This window comes from Peromyscus californicus, unplaced genomic scaffold (assembly GCF_007827085.1).
Source record: "Peromyscus californicus insignis strain IS unplaced genomic scaffold, ASM782708v3 Scaffold_20__1_contigs__length_68692818, whole genome shotgun sequence".
In the NCBI taxonomy this organism is placed as follows: domain Eukaryota; kingdom Metazoa; phylum Chordata; class Mammalia; order Rodentia; family Cricetidae; genus Peromyscus; species Peromyscus californicus.
In genome coordinates this window covers 62738278-62761184 of record NW_026294503.1, presented here as the reverse complement: position 1 = coordinate 62761184, position 22907 = coordinate 62738278, and the positions used below count along the sequence as shown (strand labels likewise).

Sequence of the window (22907 nt, the reverse complement as noted above, 5' to 3'; positions counted from 1 at the left end):
TGGATTTTTATGGCAGAATTGAGATCTAGAACTGGAGCTCATGCTTTTTAGTCAAGGATTCTAACTTTTAGGACACAGTATTTAGTTGAAGTCCAGGCATAGTATTTACTCAGTGGTAGAGCTCCTGCCTACCCTGCACAGAGCCCTGGGATTTAGCCTCAGCACCCTCCCCCACACACATAATGGAAGGGTGGGTGATAGTGGTTATAGTGGATAATTCTCTCCAGGAAATAGGTAGATCCTGGTAATGCTCAGCAGAGAGGAAACAGCCCACAAAACTTAACCCTGAGAATAATTTTTTTATAGGGAAGAAATAATCTGTGTAAAAAGGAAAGATACTGAGAGATAAAGCTAGTTAGATAGGGGAATATGATAGACGGGCTAGATGTGATTCACCCATGAGAATGAAGCCATCAGAGTAGAGCTGTTGTTTCTAGGATCACACACAGGCAGGCGTCTTCCCCGTCTTACAGCTGGCCTCTGGAATGTTCCCCAAGCTACCTTGGATAAACCAAGATCTTAGGCAAGGTCCTTTGGAAAGTAGTAATTATTCTCCATAAACAGAGGTGTTGCCTGCTTGTCCTTCTTTAAAACTTCAGCAGTAATTCTGATCATTTGTTCTTGAATGTACACATGAGGAGACAAAGTCCTATACAGTAGGAAAGCTGTATTTTCTATATTAGTCTAGCTCTTGATTGATCTCCGAATCATAATAGTCAAGTGGGGTCTTTTGTTTCTTCTTGTCTCAGTGTCTGCTCAGGACTATTATCATGCCCAAGACTGTTGGGACATTTCTTCCTCAGCCCAGCAGTGGGGTTGAGAGTGACCGTGGAAGAGTTCAACATGAAGACTTTACTGCTACAGAATGTTTTACTTCGAGATTTGTCTAGTTTATTGGGCAAGAAAAACATACAAATACCAGCGATCGTTTATGTCATTGTGTCAACATCCAGGGGGAAAAATCCTTATATCTCTGCCCAGTCTTCATTTGAAAATACTGTAGGAGTTTTCTGGAGCTGGAGAGATGGTTCAGTGGTTAAGATCACTGGAAGCTCTTGCGGAAGACCCAGGTTCTCTTCCGAGCACCCACATAGCAGCTTACAGCCATCTGTAACTCAATTCCAGGGGACCCACATACAAATGGTACATGGACATATATTCAGGCAAAACACCCATATACATAAAATAAATAAATATACATATTTTAATTTAAAAAAGAAAAGACTGTTGAATTTTCCTTTAAAGAGAAGCTTCTTTGCGGCTTCAGGCTGGCAACTCATCAGATAGACTATAAAAGGAACAAAGACACTGTAAACAGTTCTCCTGTCCTCAGACAGGGCTGAATAGACAAGCAGACGCTCGGACCAAGGCTCTTCAGACAGTAGGAAGGCAGTTGTTAGGCATCAGCCGGCGAGTGTGCGTCCCAGAGGGCGGCGAGTGTGCGACCCAGAGGGCGGCGAGTGGTCCAACAACCCAGCACTGGTTTTCAGGTGTGCTTTAGCGGCCAGACAAACAGCAGACACAGGACTGGTGGACTTCAGCCCTCATTTCAATGGGATTTAAGACTTGCTGGGCCAAGAGACTGTGTGTCAGAGAGTGCTCTTCAGCGGAGCAGGACAGGACCTTGGTCTCATAAAGCGGGCACACGTGGTGGCATCTGCTTCTCTCTCATCTTGAACACTAGGATCCCTTCGCTCGCTTCTTTTCCTTTATCCCCAGCCTCCCTCTGTGGGATGACATGTAGGAGTCTTTGTGTGTCTTCTTTTGAGTATGATTGTGTCTTGGCTGAACTATGGCAGTTATCCTCACTTGAGGAGAGAGACTTGTATCTTGCAAATTCTCAGCTAATGGGAAGGAATGTGGAGGCCACCAAACTCCCTCTGCTGGAATACAGGAAAATGGAAAGGCACTCACATCATTCCATCGAGCTAATTGACTATTGGCTAGTGGGAAGAAGCCATTTCCCTCCCCATTAAAAAAAAAAAAAAAAAAAAACACGTTGGCTGGGGTCGAGACACAAGCAATGAAGAAAAGATTCTCTGTTCTCCTCAGTCCAGCTTTATAGTTGGTTCTTTCAGGGAGCGAGGAAAAACCTGACTATTTAAAACCGTTTAGTCTTTAGAACTTTTTCCTTCTGAAAAATAGGGTACTTATGTAGAACATGTCAACCCCTGCTTTTTTTTTAAGCTTCAAGCTAACGATTGCAGAGGTGAACACTCCGGTAGATAGCTGGGAGAGAAGAGCTGCCTGGCTTTGTGTGCTCGGCTGTCCTTATCTCTCTGCCCGTGTTCTTTCACCTTTTCCTTTAGTCCTCACTGCCTGACAAAGGATGTAACCCGCCAGCCCCTGCAAAAACGTTTGACTCTCAGTAATTGTCAGGTTATCTGCCTGTGTACTGTAGCTTTGGGTACAGTAAATATATGTTTATAATGTTTATAATATATATACACGCATAACATGGATAACATAATAGACTAGGTAGATTCTACCTGATTCTCTAAGAGGAAACTTATCCATTCCTTTGGTTAATTTTCTCTCAATGGAGATTGTAGTTTGCTATCTAGAAATCTCTGCTTGCTGAAATTTTTCATTATTATTTTCAGGCAGTTAAACTGAATACCTAGATTTGAAAATATTCCATCTGGTTGTACCTAGATTCCTTTTCATTATTTAAAATTACTAAGAACCAGTTAGCTTCAGGACATAGAATTAGCCACAGCGACCCTAAGTCTTCTGCTTCCTCGGGGTCTATGCTGCCGCCGGAACAGTGTCTTCAGACTTGGCCCCCCATCATCTTAGAGCCCTCAGTGAAGTTTCCCTGAAGCTGCCTCTGTGTCTGGATCTATAGGCCCTTTCTCTGGGCTAGACCATGCTCGGGTGTGTTCCTGGCAGTGTTCCCTGCTGCTGGACAGTGGCTCACTGCTCTGGCATCCTGGTGTATAAATATTTGTCAAAGGACAGGGGCATTTTCCCATTCCTCAAAAAACATTCTGAAAAATGTGCCTGTTTTCATAGTCATATTTCCAGGCTGTGGCTCAGTTAGCCCATTCATTCCTTTCAGTTGACAGACACTGGCCTGGCTTTAGCTGTCCACGTAAACGAAGTGTGCCGTAATTTTTGGCCTGGTAACTTTTAAGATTTAGTACCAGGGAGTCTTGGACCCAAAGGAACCACAGGCAGCATAGTTACTGTTAGAGAAGACATTGCCTTGTTGACAGAAAGAATCATGCATCTCCTCTATCAAGCATTTTAGTTTACCATGTTCACACTTGCTATCGAAGGAGTAATGCAGTCAAGAGATGGGAAAGCTGAACATCTAGATTCTTCATGCTCATGACTTGACTGCTAGGTCTTTAGCAGCAAACAGTTTCATACTGTACATGTCTCGCTCCTACGTGAAATGGCTGTGCTATTGCAGGTGGTTTCCTAGTCTGTCTCCTGGCTTTCTGGGTGCTTAGATCTGCTTGAGACCTAAGCAGTGTGCCTCCACAGTGTGACAGATACAGCTTTGGATATGGAGCTGGATTTTGTCTACATACGAGATCATGTCACATGCCACGTCTTTAATCCCAGCACTCAAGTCTCAAACAGATGTTCCATGGGTTCAAGCCTAGCTTGGGCTGTATAGTGAGTTCAGTCCAGTCTGCTTCAGAGTGAGACCCTGTTTCAGCAGAGGGAGTGAGAAAAGGAAAGAAAAAGTGGAGGGAGGGAGAAGAGAAGGAGAAAGGGGTGTATGGGGGGCAATAAGAACTGAGCTCAGGATCCACTTAGTACAAAAATATTAGAGGAACTGCCAGGGCACTCCATCTTTTTCTTTCCTCGGGAGCCTCCCCTTCCTCCTGACTCTTGGGTCTCTACAAGTCCTGCTAGTGTCTGCCTGTTTGTTCTGTTGATACTGTCAGGAGAATGATTGATAAAATCTTCATAGTAAGTGAAAGCTGGATATATTAAATCTGTCTGTTGAAGCATTCATAAAGCATAACACATAAACATATGTTAATGGAAGATTAGTTATTCGGTATGTTAGTGGCAGATTAGTTATCCGGTATGTTAATGGCAGATTAGTTATCCGCTATGTTAATGGCAGATTAGTTATTCGGTATGTTAATGGCGTATTAGTTATCCAGTATGGCTGCTCTTCTGCTATGCCACTGCTTTGACTGTCATGTGTGATTTCTTCCTACAGATCATCAATTTCTACATGAATATGCTGATGGAGCGCAGTAAAGAGACGGGGTTTCCAAGTGTCCATGCATTTAATACCTTCTTCTTCACTAAGTTAAAAACAGCTGGTTATCAGGCAGTGAAACGTTGGACAAAGAAAGTGGATGTATTTTCTGTTGACATTCTTCTGGTACCCATTCACTTGGGTGTGCACTGGTGTCTAGCTGTGAGTAGCTCTTATTTTATTTTTGATGACATGAAAAAAAAAACTACAGCGAGAACCTCGGGAGTCATAAGTTCTACATCTTTGCTTGATTACAGGGGAAAATAGGATTTAATAGTGGTAACTTGGCTAGAAATCAGGTGAATGAGTGAATTTCCTATCAGAGTAGGAGATGCTTAGCCTTGGCAGCTGCCGGCCGGCTACCGGCCTCAGCATAAGACAAGGGGGAAGCATGTTCGTGATGCTGCCAGCTCTGGCCACTACTTCCTGCCTAGCTGTGGCTTGCTCTCTGTGTTTTTATGACTCTGGGAGTATGGATACATTAATTTAATGTTAATAAAAGTTATTATATATTCTGTGTTGAATTTAGAAGATACCAATTGAAAAAGAAAATATCAAGATCAAAGACAAACCCAGAATCTTATCATCATCTTAAACTGTGGAAATGATCTTAAGATAGTTAACTAGTTTTCTTTGAATCATGTGTTGTTGATCATGGGAAAACTGAACTGTAGAAAAGAATTTCAGGCCAATCACTAGGCCCACCAGTTGATGAGCCCCCAGCATCATCTCCGTAAACAACCCACCGTTATTAAAATAGTACGATGCTGAACATCCCCCAGCTTCTCACGGTGTCACAAAAGGTCGGGGAGGAAACGCTGGTGCGACAGCAGGGCCCTCACTGCTCTGTTTTGTTCCAGGTCATAGACTTTAGAAAGAAAAGTGTCACCTACTACGACTCTATGGGTGGAATAAACAATGAAGCCTGCAGGATCCTCTTGTGAGTGCGAGTTGAAGAAAGACGAAATTGTTGTTGCTTTCTCTGTTTCTCCGGCAGTGAAACTCAGTTGTCTGGGACCTTCAGAAACATGGCAGATGACATCATCATATGTAGTAGAAATGCATAGTTTAAATTCGAGCAAAGTTTAGCAATATAATACTACAATATGTATTAATGAGGGCAATTGCTGTCTTGACACACTAAAATACAGAGTAACTATATGCATAGAGATTAAGTCAACACAACTCATTTAATTCAGCTTTCTGAAATTTAGATGGAAAACTCAAGTCCCACAGAGGTGACCTTGGTTTGCTTGTGTCTTAATACTTAGTGAGTGGCTCACCTGGAAATTAGAATGCAGGCGTCTTATACCCTATTGCTTCTCTTTCTAAAACACCTGTTTTTTTGCTATGCATCTGGTCTATGGCTGTGGGGAAGATGTTCCTGAAAAGTGAGCGTTTAATACTTAAACAGAATGCTCTTGGGTTAGGGAGAAACTCAGAGGTTAAAGGGCTTGCTGCACAAGCATGAAGCCCATGGTTCGGATCTCCAGGACTCACATCAGTGATGTGTGCACATGGCTTCATCTTCACTCTGGCCTTGGCAGGCAGAGCAAACTGGCCAACAAGACTGGTAGTGTCAGTGAGAGACCCTGTCTCAGTGAATAAGCTGGGGAGTGACCAAGGATGACACTTGATGTCGACTTCAGGCTTCCACATGTACACCACACACATACTCATGCCCACCTGTGTGTGAACACATACACAACTGCATACAGTCACACTACAACACATGCATGTGAAAATTAGGAGTCTTTGTGAATTTGTACTTTTTGTTTGTTTGGTTTTGGTTTTTCAAGACAGAGTTTCTTAGTGTAACCCTGGCTTGTCCTGAAACTCTGTAGACTAGGCTGGCCTTGACCTCAGAAATTCGCCTGCCTCCCAAGGGCTGGGATTAAAGGCTTGTGCCACCACCACCCTGCTTGAATTTGTACTTGTTAAATTGTTGGTTTCAATTGAACTTTTACAAGGAGATCCAAACCTACCAGTGTTAAAATACATACCCTGATACTGCTGGAGACATTTTTAATAATTTATATAATTTAATAATAAATTATCCATTAGATTGATGATACTAAAAGGACCATACAAACCAAGAAATGTATTTAAAAGTTGTTCCTTAGGAAGGTAAGTAGACTAAAGAACTTTAGGAAGAAGACTGTTACTATCATGCCATCAGAAGCAGAGGTCCTGGCGCTCCTGGGTTGGCAGTGTGGGTGATGGGGGGAGTTTCATGGGTTGGCTTCCGAGGATTGCCAGCCCCATTCTCTGGGTGGCAGCTACCATCAGAGCTCTACACAGCTCATCTCATTCTTGTCCACTGCCTTAGGCAATACCTAAAGCAAGAAAGTGTTGACAAGAAGAGGAGAGAGTTTGACACCAATGGCTGGCAGCTCTTCAGCAAGAAGAGCCAGGTATGTTTCCTGTGGGTCTCCTGTAGGTCCTTGAAAACAGGGTGGGGAGGAGAGGGTTGATCTGCTGTTTGTGGATCTCCTATAAATCCTTGAAAACGGTGTGGGGAGGAGAGGGTTGATCTGCTGTTTGTGGATCTCCTATAAATCCTTGAAAACAGGGTGTGGGGAGGAGAGGGTTGATCTGCTGTTTGTGGATCTCCTATAAATCCTTGAAAACGGTGTGGGGAGGAGAGGGTTGATCTCTTTGATTCCCAGAGATTTTCTGGCTTCATGTCTAGCCTGCCTTCAGCTTTGTCTGCTTCCTCGAGGAAGGTGAATTATTTGTGGGAAAGTTCATAACATGTTTCTATGTAAAACTGTTTTCTAAATGCCAGACTGTTTTGCTGAGTTTTTATTCCTGTCAGAAACACTTGACTGTTTGATGCTTAGTGGAAGGACCAGTTTTTATACCCTTCAGTACCATGAAAATCTGAGATAGTTCCCCAGATGATTAATATGAAGTAAAACACAAAGGTGGAACTAAAATACTACTTAAAAAAAAAAATCCCCCCTTAAACTTTATTGTCTTAAATAGGCGATCCAAGGTCGTATGTTCAAAATCCAGGGAAATGGTGTAAAATTGATAAAGAAGCTTGCAAAAATAGTGTGTTGTTGGTCTTTTAGGAAATTCCGCAGCAGATGAATGGAAGTGACTGTGGGATGTTTGCTTGCAAGTATGCTGACTGTATTACCAAAGACAGACCAATCAACTTCACACAGGTGAGGTGGGCCTTCAGGACCGAGCTAGGCACCGGATACCCCAGCTATCCGTGGCTGCCTTTCTCTCTGTTCTGTGCCCTCTGCCATACCTTTGCATGCCTCGGGTTGTGTCTATAACACTGCACCAAGGAAGACAGTGACTGACCTCATCCTGGGTAACCGTGTGTCACATGATAGTGAGTGAGTCTTGATTAAAAAGAAAGCTGCATTCTCTATTCTCTGTCCATCTCCCCAACCTACCTCTAGTCTTGCAACAAACACAAAACTGGAACCAGAGAAAGCATTCTTCAGTTCAGGTTTTAGAATAGACCCTGTCTTAGTTTTTATTGCTGTGAAAAGACACCATGACTGTGGCAACTCTTATAAGGAAAACGTTTAATTGAGGTGGCTCACGTACAGCTTCAGAGGTTCAGTCCATTATCAGCATGGTGGAGAGCATGGTGGAATATAGGCAGATATGGTGCTGGAGGAATAGCTGAGAGTTCTACATCTTGCAGGCAACAGGAAGTTGACTGAAAGTAGCACTGAGGGAAGCTTGGGCAAAAGAGACCTCAAAGCCCACCTCCACAGTGACACACTTCCTCCAACAAGGCCACACCTCCTCATAGTGCCACTCCCTTTGGGGGCCATTTTCTTTCAGACCACCACAGACCACAACTTCATCTCCTCGTGTACTTTGTTTTAACACCCCATCCTTGTTCCCTTTCTCAATGCGGCTGGTCAGTTTTATCTCAGCAGGTCATTTTTCTATATATTGTCCTGAACCAAAGTTGACTGAGACTAGAACTTATTATGGTTTATTCTGGTATGTTTTCTACTTAACTTTTTACTTGTATTTGAATGAGTGACTTTTCTAGATTTTGTATGAACGAACCTAAGGGCTTCTTAAACTTGTTCCTCTTGCTGAGGCTAGAGAGATAGCTCAATGGTTTAAGAACACTTGCTGCTCTTCCCCAAAGGGCCTGGGTTTAATTCTTAGCACCCACATGGCCATACACAACTACTAGTAACTACAGTTCCAGAAGATCGCCACCCTCTTCTGGCTTTCCCAGGTACCACTACATGCACGTGGAACACAGACATACGTGCAGGGAGACCGTTCATACAGATAAAACAAGTAAGTCTTTAAAAAGAAATAAAAACTTGCCGGGCGGTGGTGGTGCACGCCTTTAATCCCAGCACTCGGGAGGCAGAGCCAGGCGGATCTCTGTGAGTTCGAGGCCAGCCTGGACTACCAAGTGAGTTCCAGGAAAGGCGCAAAGCTACACAGAGAAACCCTGTCTCGAAAAACCAAAAAAAAAAAAAAAACTTATGATTTGTTTTCACCCAAGAAGTTTTTTTTTTTTTTTTTTTAAAGATTTATTTATTTATTACGTATACAGCATGTATGACTGCAGGCCAGAAGAGGGCACCAGATCTCATTACAGATGGTTGTGAGCCACCATGTGGTTGCTGGGAATTGAACTCAGGACCTTTGGAAGAGCAGTCAGTGCTCTTAACCTCTGAGCCATCTCTCCAGCCCGTCCCAAGAAGTTTTTACACGACCCTAAATAGATATTAAATAAATAAACATATGCTGACAATAAATCAAAGAATTTATGTTAAAACAGTTCTCTGGTATACAAGTAATTTTACAGTTGGTTAAGGACAAAAGTGAGTTTGCACACAAATGAAATGTGTCATTTAAAAAACCCTTGGGAAAACCGGGCATGGTGGCACATGCCTTTAATCCGAGCACTCAGAGGCAGAAGCAGCCCATCTCTTATGAGTTAGAGAGCAGCCTGGTCAACCTAGAGTTCCAGGTCAGCCAGGGCTACCTAATGAGAGCCTGTCTTAAAACAAAACTAAAACTTAAGACACTGGGATCTAGACCAAACTGAGATAATGGTTGACGTTCTCTTAGTTCTTCTCTGAGAAAGTACTTTTCATTTTCAGGCCTTAGTCGCATACTCTCTTAAGAGGCACCGTTCTCCGAATTCTGGGAGTCATTTGGGCCTAGCCTGGAGACTCCAGATAATGCCCACTGTAACTCCTTCAGGTACAGAGTGTAAATAGTACTAGAAAGGAACACTAAGAAAAGGCTGCATGGAACCATGAATGAGAGGTTTGAAAGACCAGAAATGTCACTGAGTGTGTTAGCTGAAAACCTTAAGAAAAAAGGGAGTATGGAGAAAGGAGTATTGTGCTTACAAAAGTGAAAATTAAGAGTGTGTCTATGCCCCTACAGCAACACATGCCGTATTTCCGGAAGCGAATGGTCTGGGAGATCCTCCACCGGAAGCTCTTGTGAAGACTGTCTCAGAGAACAGACATGATAGTATGGGGACCAGCCCTTTGCCATCTACAGCCAGAGACCTTGGGACAGCTGCTCCTCACCCTGTTCTTGTGCAGCCCTTGATCCTGGACCAGCCCAGGCAAGATGCACTCACAAGCACATCTGCCTTTCCTTTTGTATCTCAGATACTATTTTTGCAAAGAAACTTTGGTGCTGTGAAAGGGGTGAGGGACATCCCTAAGCTGGAGAGAGACTGCTTTTCACCTCATTTCTGCCATCTTGTTTCCAAAGGGCTCCAGCCTCACTGAGTCCCTAATTGGGAGCCCACGGAAAGCTTGGGAAGAATCTTGGTTTCTTATAAACTCTTGTTGTTAGGCCTTACCGAGAAGTAGGAAAGGGCATGGACAGCAGGTAGGGATAAAAACCACCAGCACGTAGACATACACATGATTCCCGAGATGCAGAGGTAGGAACGGGACTGTAAACTGGACTTGGAGGCCCACGCTTAAGTCCCTCCTGCAGAACCCTTCCTGTTTCTGTGCCCTGATGTGAAACCCAACTGCTTCTCCTCAAAGCTGTTTGGTCACTGGTAGGGTCATCCCACGCCGAGCACAGCGCACAAGCCCTGGCAGACCCTTAAGTTATGAGAGGCCTTTCCTGGCAAGCAGGGCTTTGCGTGTGCTAGCGTATGTGCTGTGGAGAGGACGCCCCCCAGAAGTGCTGAGTGCAGCGACAGGGCCCCGCTTCACTGTTGCCTGCTTCTGACCAAGAAGAAGGACCTCGGTCTTTAGCATCAGATACCAGAGTTGGATGAATACAGGTCTAGATGGTCTGTGGCTAGTTAGTTTAAATGTGTTTCTAACCACAGAGAATTTTATATACATATATACTTATCTATATGTGTGTGTATATACATGCATATATGCACACACACGTGAAATATATATTTCACAGGGGTATGCTTTTAAAAGAAAAAAAAAAAGACTGAATGTGTTCACCATTTAGTCTGTAGGTTTATTTTCATCTTTAAGATTCCAGCACACGGTGATCCCAACAGCTGCTCTGCATTGGGTGTTTGTAGACTTCCTAAGAGTATTTTGCAATCTGGATGAATTTTGGCTTAGGAGTAAAGGTTATCAAGGTAAACATCATTTTCAGCTGAAAAAAAAAAAAAAACAACAACAAAACAACAAAAAACGGGTGGAGTTAAATTGCTAAGCCTGAGATTTTCAAACTGCTATTCCTTTTGTTCTTTCTACATCTCTCCCACCCTCTGAGAGCTCCTAAGGTCTAGATGGTGAGATGATCCAATGCCAGTGTCATTTTGTACTTACGTTCCAGAGCAGGAACATTTTATACTTTTCTGTATTGTAATGGGTAGTTTTATATAAACTCTTCTCCTCTCCCCGGAGCCCCGCCCTTTCCAGCATTGTGCTTCCTCCTTGGGCTTATTTGAAAATTCTACTCTGTTTTATACCAAGCTTGTTTAGTACATTTTTCTATGTTTTACCACAGGTTACAATTTGAAAACAACAACAGCTATTTTTTTTAATATTCCATTGTTAAACTGAATGTTCGCGTCTCCACTCCAGCACCTAGTGTCCCCGCTCTTCCTTGCCCCTGCATGTTGGAGGAAGAGACCCCTTTGTACACTTACGTTTCCTTCTTCTGCTCCTCTCTCCTCTGCCCTCCCTTTCTCTTTCTTTTGATTTTCCATAGGAAATAAATAGCTTTCTGTGTCTGAGTTGCTGGGACCCTTCACACTCTTGTAGAAAACCGTGGCATGCAGACTCACTGTAGGACTAGAATACTGTCTGACTTGGTACTTGCTGTATTTAAGTGACAGCTTACTCCGTGGCACTTTGGACTGTTACTATAAAGACAAGCTTTTCAGGCTTATCTCACTACTGTCTGGGGCTCATCAAAGACAGTTTTCTGTGTTTATTGTTTGTTTTATCTTCCTCAGAGACTTTTTGTGTGGACCAAAGCAGCAAATATTTATTGCCATGTATAGCAGAATATGAGACATGCAACAAAAGCACTTTGCAAAATATATAAGGAGTTCTTGAGCCTGTCTGAAGTCGGCTCCCTTTCTCCAGTGCAGTTTGAATGTGTACCAGGTGAAAGCTAGTGACCCCAAGGTCACTGCCCATCCCAGGACTAATAGGAGTGGCAGGTGTGGTGGGGTGGCTTCTCGGGAGTGTGTGCAGACTTGTGTAATAAGCCGTTCTTCGAGAGCCAGCCAAGCAAGAGCAGGGCAAGTACCTGGAAACCCCTTAGTTCTGGAGTCAGCTCTGATGACCAAGACTGAAGAGTTTCTGTAGTCTGTGGCCAAGGGTATGCTCCGTATCTGTTAACCTGCTTTAACTAAATGTGCCTGCCTCTGGTTTTCCTTCTCTTTGTCTCTTTTCCCCTGGCTTCAGTGCTCATATCCATCTCCCCTCCCCCACAAAAGGACTGTTTGAAGGATGATAAGCATTGCATGGCTGTTACAGACTTTCCAACAACAACAACAAAAACAAAACAAAACAAAAACAAAAACACCAGTCCCAGCAGTCATCCCTGGACTGTGTGCAGAGAAAATAAGATTGGTCTCTGCCCTTTTGAGAACATGTGGTGTGATGTGTGGAAGATTGTTCCATCCGGTTGATGGCTTGAGAGCCACTGGGACTCCCAGGAGTCCTGTGGAGTGTTTGATGTAAGTCTCTCTCCATCATACAGCCCAGAGACCTGCTGTTGGTTCACTCCTCCAAATACGAGGTGTGTTCCCTGTGATCCCACGTTCTGTTCCTTAGCCAGTGTGATCAGGCCAGCCTCTTCTGCTCACTGTCCTCAGCACTGGTAGCTTTAGTGTCTCAGTGCTTCAAGGGTAGAACAGATAACAGGGCAAACTTACCCCCCACCCCCACACAGCCTGCCCGTCATCACCACCTGGTCTTACACGGCCCATGGCACGATCTCTAGTGGATCCAGGAGAGGCTTCGTGAAGGAGCCCCTTGGCTTTTAAAATCTGACCCTCCAATCTCTGTGCCATCCTCCAAGCTCTGAAAACTCCCAGAGGAAAAGTGACGAGCACTGCTTGTGTTGTTTTTCCTTGCTCTGTCTGCGTGGCTGATGCTAGACAGAGTGAGATGATTTCAAACTGAGGTTGAAGATCAGTGTCAGTCAAGAACCTTGCCTAAATAGAACATACCTTGATGCAGACTTTTCTTCCTTCTAAGCTGAGGAATAGCCGTCAGTCATTTAATGACTTCTGGGGATTGTCTTATCCCTGACAGAACCCAACTGCTAGGAAAGGCAAGTGTGAGAGGTACCCAGGAGCCCTGACTGCGCTCTGCTCAGGCACCCTTCTTCACTTTAGTCCTTTCTTAACCTACTAATTACGCACACCCACATCTGACCTTAAAGCCCTCTGGTCACATGATCTTAAAATCTGTCTGGATTTCTGTAGTCCTAATGAGGGAACGGGATAACTTCCCGCTTGCCTTCGCAGGGTGGACCAACGCACTGAGCTGTCAAGGCGGGAGACTGGGTTGATGCTGTTTTTCTAATCGAGTGTAGACTTATGTGTTCTGGTGTGCCGAGGATACGGCAGGGCTCATTTCTCTGAAGCATTTCTTTAGAATAACAGTGTTGTAAGGATGTGAGGAAGGACTTCCGAGTGCTGTAGTCCCAAAGGTTTCCTTCTGATCGCAAACAGTGTTCCCCTTGGCCTCCAGCAGAAGCACCTTCCTCCTCAGCAGTTCAGCATGCTGCCATTTGGGGTTTTCAGGCTACACCCTAAGAGCCTTATCAGAACTTTTTTTTTTAACCCTTTGAGTAGGTGTCTCCTCCTTTTTATTGACAGCGATATCCCTTGCACACTCAGATGATGGGTGCCTCTAAAGGCACTTCCATACCTGAAACACAGGGAATCCCTGTCTAGGTATCTCATAAGTGTGAGGCCAAGCACTGGACTTAAGGGCCCTGAAATGGGGAAGAAAGATGGTTTGACCAAGGAAATAAAAGCCACCTTGTCCTTGGGGTCTTACAGTCTGTAAGTGCATGGTTTGCCTGATGTGGGAGGCTAAGCAACATGAACAGATCTTGTCATGAGCACATAGTTGAGAAGGAAGCTGAAGTGGGCCAGGAGTGGGGATGTGTCAGGGATACTGCCTTTTTTCTGTGTGTCACTCCTTAGTTTTGGGGTTTTTTTTTTAATTGATTTATTTAAAATAAATTCTGTGGATTTTGCTTCTGTGCTTTGACTGGGGACTCTGGACTCAATAATATATTTGTCTGTCTCTGAGACTGTTTCTGTCTCCTCTCATATATATAAGATTGTGTGTGTGTGAGTGTGTACATATCTATATATACGAATACATTACACAGATAGATATCCCCCAACTGTCTGCTGATCCAAACTGGACCAGTGATTGGCTCCTCACTGTGGTCTGGATTTCTGAATCCACCCCTTAACCAGGAGACTGAATACTGTTCATTCATTCATTTCATTCCACATACCTGGAAGTGAAGCCTGGGGCACAAATAACATGCAAATGTGTGGCTTTCTGGTGCTTTTACAAACCAACCCTGTCTGTAGAGGCAGCCAGAGAGCTCTCTGGAGGGCGGGCGGGCGCACCAGTCATGGCTCCAGGCCACGCTACCTCCTTGCTTTCCTGCATGCCTTTCTCAAAACATTGCCTCCAAGTGCTGCCCTCCCGCTCTGCTCACAAGAGTGAAACTCTGAACGTACAGCAGCGCACAGCCTCATGGAGAAGCGTTGTCTGTCGGTTAGGAGAGCCCAGGTTGTCACTGGACAGATTTTTGAACTCTTGGGGGTGGTTTGGCATGATTAAGATTTTTCAGACATCGTCCAGTGGCTGGAGTGAGGAACAAAACCTTTAAACCATGTACTTCCTGACTCTGGTTAGCTAGCTGGCAATTGCCTGAATCTTCTCCACCCGACACCAAACAAGAAGACTTCTCAAAGTGGCACCTGCACCAGTGTCCATGAAAGACACCTCTCCCCAGCTACTCCTCATTCTCCGGTCATGGCTCTGCAGATAAGGGACGGGTGCTTGTTCTTTACACACTGACACTTGAGTTAGTTCCTCATCTGCCTGTGTGCCTTTACCATCAGCCCATTGCTATGACCGCAATCCCTGCATTTGGCTCCCTACCTCTGCCACCCTCCTCCTCTCCCTGGCTGCCTAGTGTTACCGCCTGGCCTCTTGGCCTCCCTGCTTCCTCTAACTGTTGGGGCACCCAGATCCAAAGTCTACAGCTTCTCCTCTGTGTTTCCCAGCGTCTGGGCATGATGTTAGTTCCTGACTTGTGCTCTGTGTGTCTTGCTAAAATGTCTGCCCTCCTCCATGTGTCTAGTCCAACCGAAGGAGACGGGCCGCTTGAAGGGGTGAATGAATTGCTATTATTGATGTCCCACAAGTTGTGTGGTAATTGAAAGAGACAGTTTTCCTGTAACCCAGGCTGGCCTCAAATTTGTCATGTAGCCAAGGACGACCGTAAGCTCCTGATCCTTCTCTCTGTCTCCCAAGTTGTGTATCACAACTGGCCTTTATTGTTTTGGATTCGTGTTTTTTTTTTATGCTTTTTAAATGTATTTAGTTTGATTTTATGTATGTGAGTGTTTTGCATGCATGTATGTTTCTGTACCCCTCGTGTGCCTGTTGACTGCAGAGGCCAGAAGAGGGCGCCAGGCCCCCGGGAACCAGAGTAACAACAGTTGAGCCACCACATGGGTGCTGGGAATTGAATCTGGGTCCTCTGGAAGAGGCATCCCTCGAGCCCCATGGGTTTATTTTTGAGGTTGCCTGGCTTTTGTAGCCTTCTCGTTCTCCTGACTGTTGCGATTATATCATGTGCCGCCATACCATACTTTTCTTCTTGAGAGTTTCCGCTTTGACTTTTGTTTGTTTGTTTAGGAGAAAGGGTCTCGCTGTGTTGCTCTGGCTGACCTGGAACTCATGTATGCCAGACTCACCTGAACTCAGAGATCCACATCTGTCAGCCTCCCAAGTGCTGGGCTGGCCCCTAATGAGCTTCTTTACTTCCTCATTTCTGTTTCCTGTCAGCTACAGTCTCTGGCTTCAGGTTTCTTTTGTTTTGTTTTCTACTTAGCAGCAGGAGCCGCCCTTCTAACAGTACCAATAATGTAATAACAGTAAAATTCAGGGCCCCGGTCTCATACCCACAGGCCAGTCACTTATATAATAATTATATAATCATAAACATTGCCTCATCGCCCGCCCCTCAGCAGTCTGTGATTAGGAACCAGGGTCACCACTTCTGAAGTGAGAAAACAGAGCGGAGACACCCAAGAGCCTGCTGGGGTCTTCCAGGTCACCCTCCCAGCTGAAACCCAGGCAGAGAGCCTTCGGTGAGATCCACTCTGCCAGCCTCGGCTCTCCTGAACACGATGGGGTCCTTACTCCCCTCTCCACTGTAGTTTGGAAGCGGGAGGGAGAGGTGGTCCGGCTGCCTTCAGGATGCCTCCTTGGCTTCTTCAGACAAGGTTCCCCCATCCTTCCCCAGGGTCATTCCTCTCTTCACTGCCTGTCCAATCCTTTTCCTGTAGAGTTTCGTCTAACCCAGAAAAAGATAACCCTAAGGACAGAGGGTGATGAAATCCAGAGACGCCAGGTGGCCCCAGCCCATCTGCGCACATGGCCTCAGGAGGCAGGCAAGGTTTGCACTAGGTAGGGACACACACACACACACGAGTCTGGAGACATTTCTAGCGGTCCGGTCTCTGATTTCACCACTGCCTCACTCATTCTGTCAGTGTGGAGTTGCCTCTGCCCGCGTTTGAGAATCTCAGGAATGCAGAACCCAGTGCTGTCCCTGGGTCTTCCATCCCCACCCCCTCCCCCGCTAAGCCCCTCTGCCCTCCGAGGGAAATTTTATTCAAGGAGCTAAGTGGGGGAGGCGTCCTGACCCTGGGACTGGAAAAGAAAAGCAGTGCTCTCTCAGCCCTTCCCCCACCCTCTGCTGTTGCCCAAGCCATTCTGCTACCCTCCATCACAGATGGCTGCCACCCTCCCAGAGGCCTCGCTTGATGGTAATTACTCCTAATTGTTTTCCCTGGCTTCCAAGGCCTTTCTAGGCTGCTCTCAGCCAGTAGCTCTCTTGCATCTGCTTAGAGAACATGGACTCAGTGAGGGAGGCGAGCCTCTTTGGGCTTTAAACTCCGGCTTTCCAGATGTAATTTAGACGGAAGTCTCGAAGAGAATAGTGACCAGACTTGAAGATCAAGGACCTGGGGACGTTGGACATTTCCTTCCCAAAGTACCAGGGATCTTTGGGGTCTGCCAGAGGGAATGGCAGCACTCCTGAGCGGAGCTGGAGAGCTTGAGGGTGGTGCATAAAGTCATCCCTTTCTCCGGCTGGGCTACTGATCGGATTCATTCTACCTCCAGGAAGAGGGTCTCAGGGGGTCCAATACACTGGTTAGAAGATGATCTGGGGGTGACAGCCAGAGAGAAAGCATGGAAGTGTTTTACTGGTTCAGTATTCACTGCAGTGTGCCAGGCTTCTTTCTGTCCCCTGGTGCAAGCACATAGCGTCTCGCTCTAGCGCCAGCCCTGTGCCATACATACCCGGGGCCGTGGCTCCTGGCAGCCTGAGCTACAGCCCTGTTATCCCCTCACTTCATCCTGACTCACTTCAGCTTCACTCAGCCGCGCAGGGCCTTTTCTAGTGGGCACTGCATCCTTTGTGAGAGGGATCCAGGGGGGCGGAACTAAGGATGCAGAGTGGACCAGTTTCACACAGCCCCAGACCTATAAGGTTGTCTCAGACATGCCAGAAAGGGCTAACAACATTCCCTTAAGTTCAGTGATGAGTGATCGATCATACTGTCTTTAAGCCTTTCCCATGTTTGGGTCAAGACATCAGGTAAGATTTTGATAAAAATACCTTTATGGGCAAATGAATTTATTCCTATCTACAGATCCATCCATCTGCCTATCTGTCTCCTACCTGCCATCTACTCAACCATCCGCTCACTTAACTGCGTTAGGTCCCACTCGGTGCCAGGCACTGGGGGTATAGGGAAGATATGGTATGGTTGCTGGTCTCCATGGGTCTGTCCTTTGGTCCCCAGGAATTTCTCTCAGCTCCAGGTACTTCTTCAGAAGCCAGGTCTCCCTTCTGTCATGTAGGGGACCAGACGCCAACCCAGGAGGTCTTCTAGTGGATAACTAGAAGTCTTAGACCAGAGGCCATTGGTAATTGGGGCCAGGATAGTGGTTAGAGGGATGAGGAAGGCACCCAGCCAGGCCACTGAACCCATCATTGTGGTTTGGCTCTGCTGGTAAGAAATAAAAAAATAGCAAGTTGGACAACTGTGTCCCTATGTGCTGTGTGCTCCAGGCTGCTCCCAGACAGGAATCACTCCATTAAACAAACTACGGCCAAGGGCAACAGGGTCTGGGCCCAGAGAAGTCTGGAAGGGGGGATGGGAACCTAGGGCCCCTGGACAGGGCTTGATACAGGCCTGTCCATTACAGATACAGTTGTGCAGGTGAAGCCCGCTGGAAGTATGAGCATCCAAAGAGGATGCCAAAGATGAGATAGGAGGAAGCCACACTCAAGGCCACAGGCACTGGAAGGGGGGCACATACCGAGTGAAGTTGACACGGCCATGCACATAGGTTCGCTTGCTAGAGCCTGCTCAAGAGGAAACTAGCAGTAGGGTCAGAAGAGAGAATAACAGGACATTGGTTGAGGCGTTGACATACACACTGTTCTGAGCTGCAGTTTGTGTTCTCTTTTGCATATTTTACTTCATTCTAAAATCAGAAGGACTGTGTGCTTTGGGCTTCTCGGGGCCTCTCCCCCTTCTCCGTGTGGCTGAGGTTGAGCTAATGGGACCTGCATACACAGAGGCTCACACAGCCTTGAAGACAGAGGCCCATTCATTCCAGGAGCCGCAAAGCACCTCTCGGGCTGGCCTGTAGTCCTGGTCCCATCCCACCAGTGTGCAAGGGAGCGAGCGACGTGCATCTTTGCACATGCAGCCCGACCCTCAAGCACACACAAAAGCCACACTCAAGCTCTTTAACCCCTCCCCACCACGTACCTCTTGGCTCAGACTCTGGCTGTACCTTTCTCAATCGTGTACCCAATGTTAGGCCAGTCGGAGTTACCGCCAACAAACTCCTGGACCCCAGGCAGCCCACCTTAGTGGTACTTGCAAGACTTCCCAGATCTAGGAGGAGAAATAGACATCACCTTAGCCAAAGAACAACATGGAGCTGGAAACTGCCAGCTGTGCAGGTTTGAGACCTTCAGCAGGATATTTTCCCCATCTGGGGTTCAGTTTCCCTACTGTGAAGTGGGAGAGAAGAGCTAGAGTAAGGGCCCTATGTAAGCCTTCTGGAATGATGTGCAAAACAGGAGCCTTTGAGCCCCCTCCAGACTTAACCAGTGAACTGAGCCTGTGGAGGTGGCCCAGTGGTTAAGAGCACTGGCTTGTTCTGGTAGAGGACCTGCCCAGGTTTTGATTCCCAGCACCCATGTGTCAGCTAACCACCATCTCTAACTCCATTTCCAGAGGACCTGAAACCCTTTTCCAGCTTCTGTGGGCACTGCACGCATGTGGCGCACAGACATACATGAAGGCAAAACACCCATACGCACAAAAGTCTTGTTAAAAAGTAAATAAGCAGTGAATTTTCTGATTTCAGGAGTCGGTTCTTTTTAAGTGATGATGCAAGCATTGCTATTTAAGCCCACCCAGCCCTTTAGGGTCAGGGTCAACTTCACCCTCCCCCTAGTGTCTTTATGATCCTTGTTCCTACACCTTAAGCTCTGGAAACACACTTCCCCCGTCTCACAGTGATGCTCTCATCTGATGGACCGACCACTTCCTGGATTGGGTCCCTCTCTGCAGGGACCAAGAAAAGATGGCAGATGCTGGGGAAATAGCATGATGCTATGTGTCGGGAAGTATATAATGACGCCACCATGAGAACCTCAATTTCTGGATGTTTCCATGCCTGTGCAAGGGTGAACTTGAGGACGTTCCCAAACAGGAGCTTCTCTAGCTTTCCTGAGGACCCCTCACCACACACCTCTCCGGGGTCCGTGCTTCCATTCCTGCTCCAGCACAAGCTAGCTTCCTACCCTGAAAGGCCCCAGGGTCCTATGTAATGATGGGAAATGCAGGCTGGAGGATCCAAAGGCGGCCCACAATCACCTCAACACACCGGAAAAGGACAAGTGCTACCCAAAATGTAAATTTTTAATTCCAATGTTGATTATTTTTGTGTCAAAACAATTGATCACTATGGAAAAGTCAACTTTAGAAATCTTCACCATTCCAACTGCTTTTATTTTTTAAAGCCAATCTGTCAACGATTGGTACTTGTAAAGGTTTTAATCCAGCACTAAGGGCTCTGCATTATCCCCAAATAAAAGAAACTTTCAAGAGTCCCTCACCATAACCCTTGGGGAAGGAGAAACAGCCATGTGCTATGGAAGACCAGAGAATGCATGTCCAGGGGGCTTGGTTCTCGCCTCAGCGCTCTGACTTGCTAACTAAGGGGCCTCTCTGGCTTGCCTTCCTTCCCTGTAGCCCACCTCGCCATAGTATTCCCAGCTCTCACCTATATGCACGACAGCATCTGGTTTCTTTATAGATCGCAATAACTGCAGATGGGGTTTCAGATACAAAAGCACACTGTCAGTGGCCACTAGAAGACTTATGACGTCATCTCTTTACATCCTGGCCTCAAGTTCAACTCAAAGATCCCCAGGGAAGGAGACTCCAGACCCCTCCAGTTCCAGGCTCAGTTTGCTGAAGGCAGTGTAAGTTGCTGAAATAAACACCATTTTTTTTTCACATGAACTATAGATTCCATTCAAGGAGTATTTCTAAAAAGGATATCATTGCTTTACAAACCACAAAACCTGGACCCTGAGAGGCACGACTCTCTCCACAGCATAGTCTGCTTAGTGCTTCGGTGTCCATGAGCACTGCCTTCCCACAGTCCCATCTTCCCTCTGGCAGAATGAAGCTCAGTGTAGCCTGTCAGACATATGGTTGTCCCAGCCTGTGAACTGAAAATTGGCTTTCCCTGGACAGCCCCCAAGAGCTGCATATTTTTTTTCAGCACCTCTCACCAGCCCCACAGATGAATTTATCTTTTCTACATGCGCCATTTGGCTGTTTCTGCTGCAGGAGCCCACGGGTTCAATGGGTTTCACTGTTCCACCACGCTGACAAACAGCCACAGCTCTGTTCTCTCAGCCAGCCCTGGGGCCTGGAGGCCAGCCTGTGGGAATTCCAGAATGTTAGAGCTGGCTGAGATGACAGCCCTTACCTAGTCCTGCCCCAGCCACTGCACAGGGGGAAACCGAGGCCTGGGGTAGGCTTTCCTGTGTCAGATCCAGTGTGCACCCCACATGGGCACCAGTGGTCTCCCAAAGCCCTGGCCTGCTGTCCAGTAACAGGAAGGCTCTTCTCTAACACTGGGCTAAAAGCAGACTCCCGTTCCTTTTAATGTTCACCTTGGTGTAGTCTCCAGAGAGAGATGCGACTGAGCGCACTTTTTTTTTTAAAGGTTGAAATCGGTTTTCTCTAAAAGGGGGTGACACAATTCCTGACCCTTCCTGAGCAGCCTGTGACCACCAGACTGGAGAGAAGGCCACACACCCTGGGTCTCATGAAAAAAAAAAAAAAATCCAATTGCCTTTCAAAACAGACTTATTAATTCACAGAACTGAACATCATGGGAGGTTCAGGATAGCTTGATCAAGCTTTAGTTTGTTTCCAGTAACTCCCTTGACTCTGCCTTCCTAACATGCTGGCCCCTCACAGTAAGGGCCCCTTCTAAACCCAAAATGTCCACACAAATCTTGCATAAGAAGAGAGAAGAGTCTTTTCCTTCCCTGTCTTTAAAGCAAGCTTTGTCCCATACTTGGTATGGACCAAACTGAAGACAACTTTCTCTTGGCTGGAGAGATGGTTCATTGGTTAAGAACACGTACTGCTCTTCCAGAGGACTCTGAGTTCTTTTCCCAGCAACCACATCAGATAGCTCACAACTGCTTGTAACTCAAGCTCCAGGAGGATCTGACTCCTCTGGCCTCTGCAGACACCTGCACTTACACATCACACACACACACACACACACACACACACACACACACACACACACACTTAAAAATAAAAAATTTTAACAAAAAAAAAAATTTCTTGTGTGGGTCCTGGAATTAGCTTAATTGACCCAGGTCAATCAGGTCCTTTCTGTCATTAGGAGATTAGAGTGGATTCTATCAGAATAGCCATTTTCTGCACAGTGGTATGGAGTGTGACAGATGCTGGGGGAGCCAGGCCAAGTATTATTTATAAGGGGCATTCATAAGGGCTAAATAAGATAACATGCAGGGTTTCGAACAGGACCTGGCACGTAGGAAGGGCTGTCATTTGTATTAACTGTTAGCATTATTGCTGTCCTGAACGCACACCATGAAACAGCTCCCAACACTTCACTAAGGGCTAGCTTGGGGATCTGTTTGCCGTGGAATACATATGTGTGGAGTGCAGACGGAGAATTTAGTACCTATGTAGTGTATAATGACCATTCATATATGAATAGTCAGGATTCCCACCACCCAAACATTTAAAATTTGTGTATGTTGGGAAACATTGGGTTCTTTTCTAGTTGTGAAATGTCTCCTAAAGTAAGAAGGAATTGCTCCTGTTTAAGAATTACTTGTTTTTATTTTACATGTAGAAGTGTTTTCTCTGAATGTATGTCTGTGCACCATGTATGTGCCTGGTACCCACAGAGGCCAGAAGGGAATGATGAATCCCCTAGAACTGGAGTTACAGAAGGTTGTGAGCCACCATGTGGGTGCTGGGAATTGAACCCAGAACCTCTAGAAGAGCAACCAATGCTCTTAACTGCTGAACCATCTCTCCAGTGTCTCAAAGGAATTTATCTTTGGGACCCATTATCTCTACCCTCACTCCCAATGTCTTGTGACCATTATTCTACTCTCGTCTTTTAATACTGACATTTTTGGCTTCCACAAAAGAGTGAAAACATGTGGTATTTGTCTATCTGTGCCTGACTAATTTTAGAATGTAATTATTCTCCAGTTTCATCCACATTGCCACAAATGACAGGGTTTTATTCTTTTTATGGTAGACTAACATTCCATGTGTGTATGCACCATGCTTTCTGCATCCATTCATCTACCTGTGGATACCCGGGCTGCT

General features: G+C 46.0%; 1 protein-coding gene across 5 annotated transcripts in view; it reads left to right on the top strand.

The window, feature by feature from the left end:
* The window catches only part of Senp1 (SUMO specific peptidase 1), a 67175-nt gene extending 55755 nt beyond the window's left edge, over positions 1–11420 (top strand). For all 5 annotated transcript variants that reach the window (XM_052748819.1, XM_052748817.1, XM_052748816.1 and 2 more), the window contains 5 exons: positions 4187–4390; positions 5089–5168; positions 6558–6642; positions 7306–7401; positions 9629–11420. In XM_052748819.1, the coding sequence (XP_052604779.1) occupies positions 4187–4390; positions 5089–5168; positions 6558–6642; positions 7306–7401; positions 9629–9691 (528 nt within the window). In that variant the 3' untranslated portion in view covers positions 9692–11420. The remainder of the gene's footprint in view (positions 1–4186; positions 4391–5088; positions 5169–6557; positions 6643–7305; positions 7402–9628) is intronic.
* The last annotated feature ends 11487 nt before the right edge of the window (positions 11421–22907 follow it).